This window comes from Indicator indicator, chromosome 20 (assembly GCF_027791375.1).
Source record: "Indicator indicator isolate 239-I01 chromosome 20, UM_Iind_1.1, whole genome shotgun sequence".
Lineage (NCBI taxonomy): Eukaryota > Metazoa > Chordata > Aves > Piciformes > Indicatoridae > Indicator > Indicator indicator.
The window spans coordinates 5816168-5833576 of NC_072029.1; the positions used below are offsets into that span (position 1 = coordinate 5816168).

Sequence of the window (17409 nt, forward strand, 5' to 3'; positions counted from 1 at the left end):
CCTGCTCCTCTGTGCTGCTTTTAAAATGCAGCTGAGGTATTTTAATATTTGCTGCAGTCATATTTTTTTTATTAGAAGATTTTTTTTTGCTGTTATTAACAGATCTTGCCAACAACAAGTAAAACACACTTTCAAGCCTGATGTATTTTTCAAGAGCTGCAGTTCTGTTTCTGTACTCACAAATGGAAGACCCTTTTTTTTTTTTTTCCCCCTTTCAAATACATAAAGTTTCTAAAAATCCGTCACCTTAAAAAGAAATCTGTGCACTGGGAAGGCTTCTTTAAAAACATATTTCCCATTTCTTCCTCTTATTAAAAAAGGATTCAAGCTGTAATTGATTTCTTGCAGGCAAACACCCTTCCTGGATCTTCGCTCAGTCTGCCTCCATCCCACATGTACGGCAATAGGCTGAATCCCAGTTCAGCAATGGCAGCACTTATAGCTCAGTCTGAAAACAGCCAAGCAGGTAAGCTCCCGCTGCTGCTCCCACACAGGCAACTTTACACATCCCAACCTTTTTCAAAAGATGGTTAAATGTTGGGTTTGAACTCTGCCCAGCATTTGGTTATTAAACATCCACGTGAAGTTGTTGTGTTGGAAGTAAATTCTGGGTTGTCCCGCAGAAGGGCGTGGGGTGTTCTGCCTTTTTTCTTCTCTTTTTTTTTTTTTTGTAGTGTCTGAAATGTAAATGTTTAAGCAGAGCCATCAGCAGGCAGGAATGCAACAATGTCTCCTGTGACTTCCGTGATTGATGTGTTCAGTTCCCAGCTCTTTTGCAAGGAGAGTAAGGCAGCTCTGGGTTCTGCCGTGGATAGTTTAAACCTTGATTTGCATAATTCATGAAATTGCATTGCATAGGAGCGCGTGTGAAAGAGATCCCGCCAGAGAACTTGTGCACGTTTCATAATCCTGTGAATATTTACCGCTTGGCAGTTTGTACCCTGGCTCTCCTCGGCGGCTTTAATGAGCCTCTGGCTTTGCTTTGTTTCATTCCCTCCGTAAGGATTTGTTGACATGTCGTAGTAGTCATGCCTGTTTGGGGGAAGGGAATGAGTTTAGCAGTTTACCAAGAATGGATCAGTCATGTCTTTGCCCTCCAAGAGGTCGGAGGTCACTTGACTCAGAATAGGGGGAGGGCAACCTTGAAGGGGGCAGATAGGGTTATTTTATTGAGAGGCCATAGGGAAAATAACCCTTTTGAGTCCTTCCAAGCAAAACGTTTTCGTATATTTAATGAGGCCTTTTTTGTTTGTTTTACTACCTTTTTAGTGAGGGACTTTCCTATGCTTCTGCTTATAAATAGGAATTAGTGAATTACACGCCTTCATAAAGTTTTCAGTAAATTTGCAGAATAATGTGTGCTTGTTAGACTACAGCGGCAAGTTTAATACCTTACGTGTTTTATGAGTTGGTTTGGGATGCAAAGTGTTAAAAAAATACAGAGCATCAGGATTTGCTGTGATAAGCATACAGATTAGCTGTCCACAGCTGTGATTCATTACTTTCACCGTACAAATTAAAAGTGGCTGAGGGGAGGGTACTGCAAATGCAAACCACGCTTCTGTGCTGTAAAACTGAAAGGAATGAAAGAAGTGAACATAATCCATGGCCTGGTACAGCCTCAGAAATGTGTAAGGACAACACCTTACATGCTACAGTTCAGCAATCTTAAACGAGTTACATATTCAGACTTCAGCGGTAACTGCAGATAGAAGTTGAGATTTTAAGGCGTTTTCCAAATATCTGCATCAGCTTTAAAACTGTTATCTAAGAAGAGTCGATTTATCAGCTGTGAAATATTTACACTGCAGATCAAGATCTTGGAGATAACAGCCGAAGCCTTGCTGGCAGAGGAGGCTCACCCAGAGGAAGTCTCTCACCACGGTAAGCGTTATTTACATTGGAGAGGGCAGGCAGAGGAAATGTTTTAAGATTTGGAAACTTCGCTGCCTCTTTTTCTAGTAATGCATGTGTGCTTTAAAAGCATAGATATATGTATGTATATATACACACAAGTATATACACATTGATTTTTATAGACATTTATCATGCATGTGTGCTTTAAAAGCATAGATATATGTATGTATATATACACACAAGTATATACACATTGATTTTTATAGACATTTATCAGTCTAAACCCCCCCCAAACTTAGTATGTCCAGATAGCTAAAAATATGCTGAAATCCACCTTTGTATTAGCTGAAATTAGGTTTACAAATGAAGGACTTTGCTTAAGGAATGGAGAGTTGCTTTAGAAGGATTTATTGATCACTGAAAATCTATCATTTAATCTTGTCTCCTCACATTTATTACCATTGTTGTATTTTTAGTCATATTTGCAAAAATCCCCAAGTTATAAAGACTTAGACTATACAGGGACAAGATGGTCTGAGAAGTTAAATATCAGTGAAAATTTCAAACGAGTATTCCTTTCGCAACTTCCAAACATGCAGCAAACCTCTGTGGTAAAACAAAATCACTTTTTTTGTTCTGCTGCAATTCACCTTTGCTACAGAAATCTGACTTGAATTGTATCACATTATTTTATTTTCAAATAACATGCTGTTAAAATGTCAATATTGTGTTTAAAATATTTTCTGTGTTTTTTAAGTGACCCTTAGTTTTTAAAGGGCTTTATTTTTCATACTGGATCCCATATGAATTAGATTTTCTAGTGTTAGTACTTTTTTTTTTTCACTTGGGTTCTAACAATGGGGATTTTATATTGTAAAGGATTTTAGGGTAGCTGAAAATGCAGTAGTTACACAGAGCATTGCAACAATGAATTTGATTGTTGTAGTATGTGTGTATCACAGTAATTTATAACAACTATTTCCAAACTAGATAATTTAATGTATGTGCCTGGTGTTGTTGATCTTGTATTATGTTCCTTACTTAATCAGAAGACTTCTCGTTGAATGGGCTGAGAATATCCATTATAATTGTTAGGTATTATTACCTAGTCATGAACTGGCTTTTTAGCTTTCCACTATGTGTTGCTATTGAAGCAATAAATCTACAAATTAGTTTAGACTGTGTTTACAGTATAAATACCTTAGATGTACATTATCAGGGAAGTCTATATAACTAAGGGATGTGTCTCTGTGTGTGTGTGTATATATATACAGACAAGAAAGGTAAGGGAATTTTGTGAAAGGAAATGCTCAACAATTAAGAAGTGACAGTTTCATTGTATATTAATTACTCTTCTTATGCATACAAGTTATGGCAATTTTGTTATTGCCACCTTAGTTAATAAGCAAAGACCTGGGCTGCGCTGGATTTGCGGTAGCCTGGGCTGCGCTGGATTTGCGGCAGGCCTGGGCTGCGCTGGATTTGCAGGAGCCTGGGCTGCGCTGGATTTGCGGTAGCCTGAGCTGCGCTGGATTTGCGGTAGCCTGGGCTGCGCTGGATTTGCGGCAGGCCTGGGCTGCGCTGGATTTGCAGGAGCCTGGGCTGCGCTGGATTTGCGGGAGCCTGGGCTGCGCTGGATTTGCGGTAGCCTGGGCTGCGCTGGATTTGCGGTAGCCTGGGCTGCGCTGGATTTGCGGCAGGCCTGGGCTGCGCTGGATTTGCAGGAGCCTGGGCTGCGCTGGATTTGCGGCAGGCCTGGGCTGCGCTGGATTTGCAGGAGCCTGGGCTGCGCTGGATTTGCGGCGGCCTGGGCTGCGCTGGATTTGCGGCGGCCTGGGCTGCGCTGGATTTGCGGCAGGCCTGGGCTGCGCTGGATTTGCGGCAGGCCTGGGCTGCGCTGGATTTGCGGCAGCCTGGGCTGCGCTGGATTTGCGGCAGGCCTGGGCTGCGCTGGATTTGCGGCGGCCTGGGCTGCGCTGGATTTGCGGCGGCCTGGGCTGCGCTGGATTTGCGGCAGGCCTGGGCTGCGCTGGATTTGCGGCAGGCCTGGGCTGGGCTGGATTTGCGGCAGGCCTGGGCTGGGCTAGATTTGCGGTAGCCTGGGCTGCGCTGGATTTGCAGGAGCCTGGGCTGCGCTGCGTTTGCGGCAGGCCTGGCCTGTCTTTAGGCTTAGAATACTTGGGAAGCTAAATTTCTTACATGTGGTGGTTCTGTAGAGTGTATGCTCAGGGTATGTACAGTTCAGTATTTATATAACCGACATTAATCTGGTTTTGGTGGGAGTGGCAAAGGAGAGCTGTATGATACAAAGGCCACCTCAGCCCACAATTGCAGAGCTTGCTTTCAGCATTTGGAAGTTGTAGCATTTTGCAGAGAGGAGATGGCTTTTGCATGATAGAAGAGTTGTTCAAAAATAAGTCAGAAAAAGGAGGGGGAGAAATCACTGCTGCAGTTCCAGAAGGAAAAAATTAGTTTGAAATACCTAGAATGGAAAAAAAAATTCAGAAAGCTGACCCATTCAGTTAAGTTCAGCAGTCAGTGAATTTCACCCCTCGTTTGTATGATAGGGAAGATCACACCTATGTCAACATGTATGTGCTAACTGCCCACATTCCCCAGTTAAATAAGTAACTTGGAATAGTTAAAATATGGATTATAATGAATAAAAAGCTAACTTTTAAAATCTGTGAACGGAAAACTTCGTAACTCTGAATGTTACCTGCTTTATCTGTTATTATTGCACGTCCCGACTCTATTCCCTTTGAAGCTTATGAGCTATATAAATAACACACTTTCAGAAAGAGCCAAATACTTCTCAAAGAGTTGCTTAAAACAAAAACACTTGCAGAAACAATTGTTGGCTGTTCATGACGCAGTTTCTTCAGAGAAGGACGTATGTGAGTCATGAGCTGTACGGTCGTTTTGAATTCATACTGTTACGTCTTTGTACCCCTCTATAGCCACAGTGTTTGATGTTTAAGCTGTCATCTTAAAAATCTTAATATATATGAGAAATATAAATATACCTGGTAATGTGAGCTGTTTCTGTTTTGCAAAGGAATTGCTGCTTTTCCCAAGGTAGTACTTAAAATTTCTTTTACCCCATACTTAACCTTAGATTTAAAACTGTGTTATTATACCTGAACTGAAATTTATGTGTATGCTTCTATCTACGTGCTGTATTGCTTACAATTAATACTGTAACAATATGAATAACTCTACCCCAAATTTAAACAAATAAACTCTACCCCAAATTAAACAACAAATTTAAACAAAAAACATTTGACAAAGTAAGCAAAGTATGAAACATGAGGCAAGGGATTCCCACTTCAGTGACAGCATCAGACTTGTGCATACAGCACACTTACAATCCTGTTGGAAACTATGATCAAATACTATTTGGAATAGGGATTCAATCTCGGTATGCAGGAACTGTGCCATTTCTAATGGCTGAGACGGGCATTCAGCTGGAAGAGGATGAGAGGATGGATTGACTAATACTGTGAGACATGAAAATCTAGAATTTTTTTCCCCGCCTCATCTGTCTGGGTTTCCAGTGCAGGATTGCAGAAGTTACACACTCATGTATTGCTTTGTTTCTACCTTCATGAAATGGATAGGAAACAGTCCTAAGCCCAACAAGAGTTTTCTTGGTGCAATCTGTTAAAAATAGCATTATGCACCCTTCAAAAGCAAGCAGGGAGGTTGTGGTGGTTTTCTCTTATTTGTTTTCTGGTTTTGGTTTGTGGGGGATTTTTAAAAATTTTTTTAAAAAGTGTATGGTTTTGTGGCATGTAGTACATCTGTTCAGAATGTTTCTGCATAAACCTCTTCCTTATCACTTCAGCACATCATATAAACAACTAGTCTTAAGGCTGGTTTTGCCATGTCTGTGCTGAACTGTTCAATGCTGTTGAGTTGTCATCTCTTGTCAAAAAACACTACCTTGGTTACCCATTCACCAGGGCTTTTTGTTTTAACAAGTGGTTTTCTTCTTTCATCCTGTATGCAAAGGAGGAATTATTTATAAATACTTACACAGCTCTTAAGTCACCTACTTAAAACCTTTCCTCATAAAAGTCGCTTTGCTCTGGTGCCTGCAAAATGCTTGACAGTCATTAGGTAGCTAATGTGCTGTGACCACTGCTTATTACACTAATCATAATTAACACACTGATTTCCTGAGCTCTGTATGTTGTCCGGTACTTGGACCATGGTGGTCTTGCTGGTAAGTTTACACGACATGTAGAACAGTACAGCTGTGATCCTGTGATGGCACCACTAGTACCAATATATAAGAACCTGAATCTCACCTCACTGGAGTTGATTTAAAACTCCCAAACAACAACAAAGCAAAGCCACCAACCAGCCTTTAATGGGCTTTGGCCCTGTGTGAAGAGTGGGACCACGCATACACGAGGCCAGAATCATCAGTCAGAAATACACCAAACATCTGGTTTTGCTCACAGGTTAAATTTTGCCCCATCCAATGCAACAGAAGCCTTCTTGCGGGACCTGAACATTTAATTTGCTCCTGAATGAGAAAAGATGTGGCAAAGGGATTATTTGTTGAACTATGTGTGATCATGGCTGAAGAAGGAAGTAAATTAAGTGTGCATGACAGAGGATAACTTCACCTTCCCTTGCATCCCTTGTGAAATATTTTCATATGGTCCCACAAAAATCTAGTTTTACATGATTCTTTCTGAAAGTTGGGCAGTGGAATTATATTTGGCCTTTCTACATGGAAGTATCATTTCTATACTGACTTTCAGAAATTGTTTTTATCTTCCTGGTTTTCTCTGGGCAAAGTTTGAGGACTTCATTTCTTTATTTTTATGAAGCCAGGTGCTGTATGTATCCACGTACACTGGTTTCCTGCTGTATGTGCTGTATGATGTAATGGAGTGCTGTTTGTCAGTTGGGTATGATGTTAGGTTGTGTGCAAGGAAAGGTTATTGTGTGCCTTCTCCGTGTAAATTCTCATGTTGTGAAATACTACATCTTTATTAAAGCCTTGGCAGTGGGAACCAGGAGGTCTTAGTGATTTTGATGAATTAACTTTGTCTTGGAAGTATAAGATATGTAGGTGTTAAGGTCTGATAAAAGGTAAGAAATTGCAACCGTTTTATACTAAGACATTTTCTTCTATCCTTTTCTTTAACCAATAAATTGCAATATTTTCCACAGATCCCCTGTAAGCAGCCTGCAGATTCGCTATGATCAATCAGGGAACAGTTGCGGGGAGAATTTGCCCCCGGTAGCAGCCAGCATAGAACAGCTTCTGGAGAGGCAATGGAGTGAAGGACAACAGTTTTTATTAGAGCAAGGCACCCCTAGTGACAGTGAGTACTCACATTCTCTTTATTACTTCTTTTTGTTAGCTCTCTCATTCAGAACTGCTGTTCAGTGCTTGCCCAAGAATTCAAAAAGAATATATTTGCTGCTGGTAATAGAACTGTGACTGTAGTGTTCAGTGGTGACGTACCTTTTAATGCAGCACATGGCTTCAGAGGCTGCAAGAGAGTTCTCTATAATCATCTACGTTTTTATGGATGGGGGGAGCTTGTATCATGCAAGAGGAGGTGACTTGCAGATCCAGCTGGTCAGCTGCAGAGTTTGGAAATGAATTCTGGGCTCTCAGATCCACCGCTGTAAACGGCAAAGCACAGCTCTTCAGACTGCTGTGTATAGTGGGATATAAATTGGCATGACAATTTTTTATCATCCTATTTTTTTTTTTTTTTTCCTTTTCAATCTAAACTGCCTACTTCTGTTGCTGTTTTTAAAAAACATTTACAAATGTTAGGCAGGTGTCCTGCTGGGCTTTCCCATCTTTATTTCGTTCTGTGTTTCTTGTGAAGTTCTCAAAGCAAGCAAGTAATTATTTTTCTCCAAGTTATGCTTAATAGAGTGGAATAGTCCAAAAATGAATATGTTAAAAGCAGAAGGGACGAGTAGAACACTTGGCTCTCCATATTCAATAATATATCAGTATCAAAGACAATGACTGAATAAATTAAAACAATTCAGCTGTGTGTTTTTTAATACCAGGTTAGGGTTTATGTTCCATTTTATTGAGCATACAGCTCTTGTTGGTAGTGTAAAATGGTATCTCGTTGGTATTTTTATGAATGGTATCCTGACAAAAATGCTAATTGTGAGGAAATTCATGCAGGGATAATCCTTTAAACATGATAGCTGGAGGACAGGTTTAGCTAAGTCTTATTGCATCTCATTTGGGCTCACTGAGGGTTCCTTTGTATGTTCTTGAAGAGGAGGGATAAAAGCTAAATCCTTGGGAAATGACCAGATGTGCCTATACCAGTAGACTTATGTCTGTAGTAGGCCCAGAGGTCATGTTAAACAAATACAATTTAGAATTAAAAAAAAAAAAAAAAGGAGGCTATCCCTGTGGCTTGACAGTTGCACTCTGGTACTAGTTGGGAAATACAAGTTCTGAAATCAAATCGGAGTTTGGGAAGCCCCTGCTTGGTAAAAGCCAGGTTTGTGTGGAAGATGCTGCCCCCTTTTTCTACAAAAAAAGGGGTGGCAACTGCAGTGCTCGCACAGTGCTCCCTGCTGGGGGATCTGCAGATCGCTGCCCAGAGCAGGGAAGGGCTGCTGCTCCTACCAGCCGTGTCCTGAGAGCTTCAGCTTGGAGGAGATCTTCTGTCAGGGTGTCTGTAAGTGTATGATTTGCCTGTACAAGGCATTAAAGCACAAACGGGTTGTTCTTACATGAATGTTGTTGGCTCTGTTAGTTGGATTTGTATTTGCCAACCTTTCTCTGTTCTGATAATGCTAAAAAATGGCTCAGACTGCAGCTGCAGAGTTGGGAAAAATCTATTTCAATTAACCTGTGCTACTAAAACAATACTGAGTTTGTATTCTGGTATGGGGCTAAGTTATCCTGTGCTGCTCTTTGCTTAAAATGAATGTCAGCCCTGATGGGACTTCATTCAAGCCAGGGTGTAGATACATTGCAAAATTACTGTCACATGCTGCATACTTTTTTCTGCACTTTAAATTACACAAAATTGATCCTAAACCTTTCCACTTGCAGTCAAATTCCTTTTTGCTATATCTTTCAGTAATGATTTTATTCCTATTTTCACATATGACTTAGTGCTAGTTTTAAATTGCAGTACAGGAATGAAACCCCCTGAAGATGTTACTGGTTTTTGGAATGTGGCTGTGAAGTATAACCCAGGTGTTTCTACCTCAGTTCTAGGGATGCTTAAATCCTTACACCAGCTTCAGGTTGAGAACAGGAGGTTAGAGGAGCAGATCAAGAATCTGACTGCCAAGAAGGAGCGGCTTCAGCTACTCAATGCACAGCTTTCAGTGCCCTTTCCAACAATCACTTCAAACCCCAGCCCTTCCCATCAAGTGCACCCCTTTCCAGTACAAGCAGGTAAGGAGAGGAGAGTATCAGAGAAACGTGAGCATGTATTGATATGAAATATCTGTTTCATTCACCTGTGCCACTGGTGGGAGATGCATTTACCTGTAGGATCAACACAGACTTTGTATTCCTGGATGTGTTTGAATGTTTAAAAGCCAGTTGGAACCATTATTACTTGGTTCAGTGCAGTTTCTCCTTTACTTCTGCCTGGAGCACATCTGTTTGAATCTGTTGATTCACCAATTAGTTAAAACGTTACTCTTCAGCAGTTCATTTGAAGGTTGACTTTACATCTTCTATGTTTAACTTCAACATTATTTTGAAGTAATTATTCAGAGTATATTTACATGTTACAGAAGTTTAACCACTGTGTGGTTTTTTTTCTAGCACCTAGCACTGATTCCTTGAACAGCAGTAAAAGCCCTCATCTGGGAAACAGTTTTTTACCAGACAATTCTCTCCCTGTATTAAATCAGGTAATTTTTGTTTCTTCTAAACTTCAAGTTGTTAGGAGTTAACTCATCATAGTCCTTGCCTTGTGCTGTTAGGTGAAATTTTATGCAGCTGAGGGGGTTTTGTTGTTTGTTTTTACACCAGGAGATAACCTCCAGCGGACAAAGCACCAGCAGTTCATCAGCTCTTTCCACTCCACCACCTGCTGGGCAGAGTCCAGCTCAGCAAGGCTCAGGAGTCACAGGAGTTCAACAGGTCAATGGTGTGACAGTGGGGGCACTAGCTAGTGGTATGCAGACTGTAACCTCCACCATTCCTGCAGTGCCTGGTGTGGGTGGAATAATTGGAGCGCTGCCAGCCAGCCAGCTGGCAATCAATGGGATTGTAGGAGCTTTAAATGGGGTCATTCAGACCCCAGCAACAATATCGCAGAACCCTTCTCCTCTGGCTCACGCAACGGTGCCACCCAACGCAGCACATCCCCTGCCAACCACCTTAAATAACAGGTAAGGCTTTGCTGATGGAATGGTTTTCCTGCCAGTGCCTGCTGCTCTTCAGCTTAGCTGTATTTTTTACCCCTCTTATTCAGAAGGTGCGGTTTGTCCTTCCTTAGCCTGTAACTCTACCAATAGCTTCTGCTCCTGATCTGGGAATGAAAATAAGAAAGCATTTAATGGAAGCACAAACAGTCAAGTTTAAAGAAAAGAGGTTTTCTGCTCACCTTTGGGGAATCCTGATGTCCATTTATTCCTGGGGTTTCGTCAGGTTACATTCCCAAACAAATGTAATTATGTAAATGTGCTTCAGCTCGTGTTGCAGCTCGGAAAAGAATGTTCTCTGTCCTGCCAATTGTTCTTCCAGGATTAAAGGAGCCCTGGAAAAGCTACCATTTGTTGCAGTAAGAAGGGGGAGGGGGAGAAGAACAATATATGGTCATGGAATTAAAAGGTGTAATAGGCATAACTAACCAGGGTGGTAATACACTGGCATGGTGTCTGCTGTTTCTGCCTCTGACTCCAAAGAAGTGAGTTTGTCAAGTAGTGTTCCTAAGGAAGGTTTAAATGGATAAAAAGATCCATGCTTGAGGATTGCTAACAGCCCTTCCCCAAACCCAGGTATCAGCAGCATAAACTGCTGCCGCTGGAGCTGCAAGGCAAATGGGTAATAAAAGGAGACAGCTGCTTCCCGGAAAGGGGAATGGGCTGCTTGGGCTGGAAGTGTTCTGGGACAAGAGTAGAGCCTGGGCTAACTCATGCTCCCAGCTCCCCTTCCCCCCACCCCCTGTATTGCCCTTCCTTTGGGAAGGAGACCTGGGGTTCTGTGTAGAAACAAGTGCCTGCAAATAGGGGAAGTGGATTCTTGCCTTTGAAGTCGAGTTTATTTGTGGAGGTGATTGTGGATCACCCATGACAAAAGGCTGATGTGGTTGGAATGATGCAGGGGATCCCTGATTCTGTAGGTTGTCTTTCTAGTGTCTTTCCTTGCAGTTGGTTTGGCAGCTCCTGAGTAGTTGTGTCCATACTGTTTTGTGATACTGCTTCAACAGGATCTTCCAAGCTGATGCTTTCAGGTGTATCCTGTTGTTTTGGTGTGCTGCTGTATTTTTACTCAGGGTGGTATTTTTCATAGTTTATAAGCTAGGTGAACTTCCCCCTTCATAGATTGTTCATGTTTCATGTTGTTAATGAGAAGCTATCTCCTTTAGCAGAAGTCCTTATCCTGAAAACAACACTTTTGTGTTGCTCTTCCCAAAAGTGTGAGGAGGAATCTGGAAGTGATACCAGAATCCCCTGGTCATGCTGCTGCTTTCTCAGATGATTTTGTAAATGCACAGATTATTTATTTCTGACTCTTTATATTGCAGAAGGTAACCTTTGAGTGTGTATCCTAGAGGTAGACTACTCCAGTTCACACAGGATACTGCTGCTAGTACCCTGTTCAGTAGGCTCTCATTCTGACTTCTGGCATAGTCTGGAATATTCCAATGATTCAGTGTTCTGCTACAACAAGCTTATGATGTACAACTCCACCAGCATTTCCACTTCTCTCTGTTCTTGTGTGATCTGTTTATATTCAATTTAAAAGAGTACAACTGTCTATTTTCCTGAGCAAACCCAGAGGATTTGCTGGGCCTCCTTCCATTTGAGGTGTTTCACAATTGTCCTCATTTTGTGTGGTTTCAATATTCCTAGTTGTATATTTAGGGGAAAAATGTGCAGGCAGAGAAAGCTCTAATGCTAGTTGATGCCAAGATGATGTTAGTGATGACCTGTACATTCTTCACCCCTGTTCCTTCCATTACAAACACTTCACTGAAAAATGGGAAAAAGCTTTTCTGCTATTGGAACTAAGTTGTGAGGAGGCTCTGGGATGACTGAAGGAAAAGAAAAAAAAAAGTTATTTTCTGCTAGTTCAGATTGTTGGTTCTGAAACTCGATGAGCCACCATTTGTCTGTGTCACTCGAGTTCAGTGGCAACTAGGTGAAACTTTAATGTTACCTGGCCTGGGTCTCACTGCTCTTTGAACTGCCTGAGAGGGAAGGTTTCATGGTAGCAAGCAGAGGCAGGCACAGGGCATTGCAGGCTCTGCAGGGCTTGCAGGAAGGCCTGGCACTGATCAAGTGTGGTGGTGATGGTTAAAATCAGTGTTGGCAAGGCCACAAGAGCTCAGCTCTGCTTGCTAACTCTTGTGTGTTGTTCTGGCATTAAAAGACTTACCAGATGTTCCTGCAAGCTGCTATTTAAAGTAACTTCCCAAGCTTCAGAAGCTGCTCAGACATTTTCATGTGAAAACCAGCCAGGTTATTTACCAAACCGTGAAGTCACCTTTGTGCATATTGACCTTACTTACGTGAGCTCTTCAACTGCAGGATACAGAGAGGTGAGAAAACACTAATTTGTACTTTGCTGTTTGGGAGAGTTTCAGGTTGTAGGTAAAAGAGAGACTACATTCATCTGGCAGAGAAAAACATTCAGCCCTGCTCTGGGGAAAAGGTGGCTTCCTACAGATGTCTGGCAACAGGGAGATAAGTGGTCGGAGGGGAAAGATAGGATTGTTTCTTTACATCCCAGCAACCAGAGAAGACTATAGGCTGGAAAGTTTCAGACTGATCATACACCTTTTAATGAGGAGCTAAAAAGGATTACATTTACATTCCAAGCTGATCTGGTTTAGAGAAAGCTCTGTGGTGAAATCCAGTCAGCTGCCTCTTCTGGGAAGCTCAGGAGCTGCAGCTTTTGCTCTTCTGCAGTTAGGTTTTGTTTCAGATCTCAGCTGCTGGCTGAGGAGATTTTCTTTCAAGTGCCAGTGCAGAGCAAGGCAGTAATGCAGAGAGGGGATAAAGAGAAGGGAGAGCAACAACAGAAAAAAGTGGAAGTTCAAAGATAAAACATGATACAGGAAAAAGGAAAGAGTGGGATAAAAGAATAAAAAAGCAGTGGACAAAATTGATTTCAGTATAGAAGAATGCAGCAAAAGTGAAGTGAAAAGAGGAGGAAATAATGTGAGTAAAAGTGATGGTTACTGTTGCAGTTCTTACAAATATGTCTGATGTAACTGGATTTGAAGCTGTTTGGATTTCAGAATTTGTTACATTTAAGATTGCTGAGTGCCCTTGAGCATCAGACAGATGCACACAGTTCTAGCCTGTGTTAAACCCCAGTACTGCCCTGTCAAACCCTACAGTGCCTCGGGACTCGGACTGCTTCCTGACCAGCAGAGACAGCTTCTGCTCCATCAGCAGCACCAGCAATTCCAGCAGTTACTGAGCACCCAGCAGCTCACATCAGTAAGTGTGCAGTGAATCTCTCCTTGTGTTCTGGGGCATGGATCAAACGATGTCAGTCCTAGAAATGTGTTCCAGCTTTTTTTCAGTGGCTTCAGCCTTTTTGGCTGGCTGTGGTGACAAACTGCAGAGTATTCCTGGGCTTGGTGTATTGCTAAGGATCCTTTGGTCCCGTCCTGTCCCCTCTGAACGTGGTGGCTTGTCTCTCTCAGCATCACCTGTGGGCAGCAGACTTTGGGATCTTCTGTGGACTCCAGCCATGTCCCAGTCTGTTCTCTGACTCCACCAGGGCTCCAGCTGAGGCATCATCTCAAGCTGTCTTCACACAGCTCATTAGTAATTGGGGTAACTGTTTGTGATGTTTGTGGTGCAGTTCTGCTGCTCTGACAAACAGGTTTGGTGTTCTTCTGAGAGAGGTCTGAGAGTCAGCAGGCTTTGCTGAACTTCTGCTGAGCTGCTGATCTCATTTTCTTCCCTTTCCCACGGCCTCATGGAACTTCATGAGTGTAACCCAAATTAGCTGGGACCAGGTCCAGAGTTGCACCGAGGACTGGGATAAGCAAAAAGCCAGGGAGGAGCTATTTTTGAGTAACTAATTCTTGACTCATTTTGATTTCCTTATTACTCAAGGAACAACATCAGGCTCTTTTGTATCAGTTAGTACAGCAGCAGCATCACCACCACCAGCACCACCAGTCTGAAGTACAGCAGTTGCAGATTACTGGAGGAGCACAGATACCCATGAACAATTTGCTGTCCGGCACCCAGGCCTCACCACTTAATGCAGCTACCACCAACCCCTTCCTTACGATCCATGGGGATAATGCAGCTCAGAAGGTGACAGTAAGTATACTTCTCACCTCATTTTCAGTGCAGTACCTCCATCAGGTAACTAAAAGATAGAGTAAGAAAGCCTTTCCTAGGCAGGTAAGGAAACAAGACACATTTTTTCTGGCTAGGATGATCCACTGTTTTCAGCACTGGCCTGTAACCTCCATCCCCAAGACAGGAATACTTTCTTGCAGGAGTCAGGGAACAGACTGCATTCTCTCAGGCTGTGAAATTAAGAGAGAACGAAGTTAGGGAGCTTGTGGAACTTGTGAAAACAAAGGATGAGCAGAGCAGGAAGACAATGTTCCTGTGCTCCTTGGAGAAGACATGGTAGTGAGAAGAGGGAAGCTCATCCACAACAGCAGGCAGGAGGAATTTGGAGCTAGGTGTTGGTCCCCTCTCCACCACCTACTCCCAAAGCCTTAGTTAATTTAGGGGCACAGTGTTGGGGAAGGATTCAGGCAGCTGGGCTCTTATGGCACTTCCCAAACAAAAGGCGAGACACTAAACAAACATAAGCAATGAAATTTCAAGCTGTTTTTTCCTAACCCTGGAGTGGTTATTTCTGTTCAGCTTTGTGCAGGGTTGCTGTCACTTTCCAGGTGGCTCTGCTGTGGTGTTACAACTGCCCAGTGCAGCACTGTGTGAGTTTGATTTTCCTCTGGCCACTGTCAGAGCAGGAGGGGCTGTCACAGGGCCTTGCCTTTGGTTAGAATTCTTCACTGTTTGTTCAAACACTGTCTCCCCTCACTCTCTATAACCAGGAGTGAATGGAATGGAGACCCTGTGCCCAATTTGCATCAGAACAAACCATTCCACATGCCACTTCCTTCTGACTTTTGGGTCTGCACAGCACAGTGACCTGGCAGCACTGGGGACACAAATACCATTTGCCAGTTTCAGGCTTTGTACCTAACAGGGAGCTGTAAACCATTCCAGGAAGTCTCAGAACATTGGAACAAGCCCCTTAGAAATAATTTTCTTTTGAAATGGCTTTTTTCTTAATTTTTTTAAATTAAAGGTTAGAACTGAGCCAGACTGCAGTGGGCTGCTGAACTACTGTAATCCAAAAGGACTTTAAACCAAATTCCCTGGTGCCAGAAGCTGGGATGTTTTAGTCTCATTTCCAGTTGGAACAGGTTTTCTCAATGCCCAGCAGATGAGCTGAGGCTTTTGCTGAGTCCTGTACAGTACTTGCAGGAACTGTTTTTGCAGCAGCTTATGGAAGACAGCTGATGGTGGCAGAGGCAAAACAGAAACTAGGTTTCCATTCTGAGGGAGCAGTGTAGAGTTCAGCTCTCTCCAGCAGGTACTTGACCATCATGAGGTCCTAAGGAGGGAGCAGCAGCAAGTCTTGCTGGAATGAAAGCAGAAGCACAGTTGGTGTTTTCTAATGTGATGACCTTAGTATGAGCTGCTCCCATGCAGAGTTACTCCTTTAGCTGTTCCTTCCCCCCTGTTACTCTACCACACCTGCCTGCTGTTTGCACTGCAGAAGCTACCATTTAGAAGCTCCAGTAAATGCACCTCACCTGCTCTGTCACTTGTATGAATTTGACCTAACTCTGTATTTTATAATCTGATTTTTAGAAGTATTTTCTCTTACACAGAGGCTCAACGATAAAACTGGACCAGTTGCATCAGAGAAGAGCTGACGTTTGAAGGAGGCTTGAGACCTGCAGGCCCTGCTGCTCTAAGCACTTCCTCTGACTGCAGGCTGCAACTTCCCTCTCCGCAGACTGAAGAAATGCAACAAGGAACTTACTGCACAGTGAAGGGTTAATCGGAGGAGATTGTTGGTAGGCTTTCATTTGCTTTCTTGTTGCACTAAACTGGATGTACTTAATGTCTCTGACTGTGAAGCAGATCAGACTCTGCGAGCCCTGATTGTTTTGTCACTAGGATGGTACCAAGTACAAATTCCACCCCAGGAGAACACAGCCTTGACTCTTCAGTCTAGTCCTGTATGTGCCAGGCTGTGAAGCTGCCTGCAGTCAGGCTTTACTTTGGTTTCAGAGCAGCAGTTGAAGAACAGAGCAGCCCCAGCCCTTCTGCTGCAGCTGCAATGTCATCTCAGACCCAGCTGGGAGCGGCAGCAGGGGCTTGCTCTCTGCTGGTTCCTTTTCAGACAGCTATTTTGAAACCCAACTTGTAAGGGAATCCACTCCTGAACTTTTTATTCCTTTCAGCTTCCTGTTGTTACATAGTGGGAGTTCCTCCAGAGTAAGAATTGCAGTATGGAATCCAAAGTTCATTACTTCTGGTGTAGGTTTTAGAGTCCTGAGGTTATTTTTTGAGGAGCCAGTGTGGTTCCAGTGACAGTTTCCTTACCAGCTGAGCAGGCCAGCCTGGCAGAAGCAGGTGTAGTGTCTGGCCTAACCCAAGTGCCTGTTGCTACCTCCATTTGTGAAATGGCTGCAAGCAGCTGACCATGCACTAGCCCTGTCCTTGTTAGCAGCGGGAGTAGTCTGTGTTGCACCAGCAGCCACCTTGTTCTGCCTTTCCTAGAGGTGTCTGTACCACTGTAGAGAGCTCAGGCAGAGTGGTACCTGGGTCACTTTTCACTGATCAATTACCAAAAACGTGAGCATTTATTAGCAGTGGTTGAAACGGGTGAGGGCGAGTTAGTTACAGCACTTCCCACAGTGGCTGAGCTCCTGGCTCCTGAGCCTGGGCAGCATGGAGAAGGGAGCTGGGATGGGCAGTGACCACTGATCAGCACTGAGGTGGGAATTGGTAGGCAAAAGACCCAGCTGTAGTTAGACCTCCACTGTGTACTGACCTGGAAGAACACATTAATTGATTCTGCAATATGTTTCATAGTTAAACATTGCACAGTTCTTACCTCATTGCTGTAAATAAGGTTTTGTGAATCTGTTTTTGTATTGTGAAGAATTCCTAAGAAAACATTGATATTTTGATTTGTAATATTTCTAATCAGTAGATTTAATTGAAAAGAAATAATTTATTTTTCTATGTTCTGGGGGACATTTAAAAAAAAAAAAAAGGAAAAAAAAAAAGGTCACAAATCACTTTTGTAGATACTTTACAAAAGGCACCACCAGTGGTTTATTT

At 42.9% G+C, this 17409-nt stretch overlaps 1 protein-coding gene across 2 annotated transcripts in view; it reads left to right on the top strand.

Moving 5' to 3' along the window:
* Positions 1–17191, top strand: part of MLLT10 (MLLT10 histone lysine methyltransferase DOT1L cofactor) — a 117689-nt gene extending 100498 nt beyond the window's left edge. Inside the window, exons 12-20 of one of the 2 annotated variants that reach the window (XM_054390240.1) lie at positions 349–466; positions 1812–1884; positions 7048–7202; positions 9086–9274; positions 9653–9741; positions 9863–10224; positions 13404–13506; positions 14134–14346; positions 15928–17191. In XM_054390240.1, coding sequence (XP_054246215.1) covers positions 349–466; positions 1812–1884; positions 7048–7202; positions 9086–9274; positions 9653–9741; positions 9863–10224; positions 13404–13506; positions 14134–14346; positions 15928–15996 — 1371 coding nt within the window. In that variant the 3' untranslated portion in view covers positions 15997–17191. The remainder of the gene's footprint in view (positions 1–348; positions 467–1811; positions 1885–7047; positions 7203–9085; positions 9275–9652; positions 9742–9862; positions 10225–13403; positions 13507–14133; positions 14347–15927) is intronic. The other variant, XM_054390241.1, reaches the window with a different exon arrangement.
* The last annotated feature ends 218 nt before the right edge of the window (positions 17192–17409 follow it).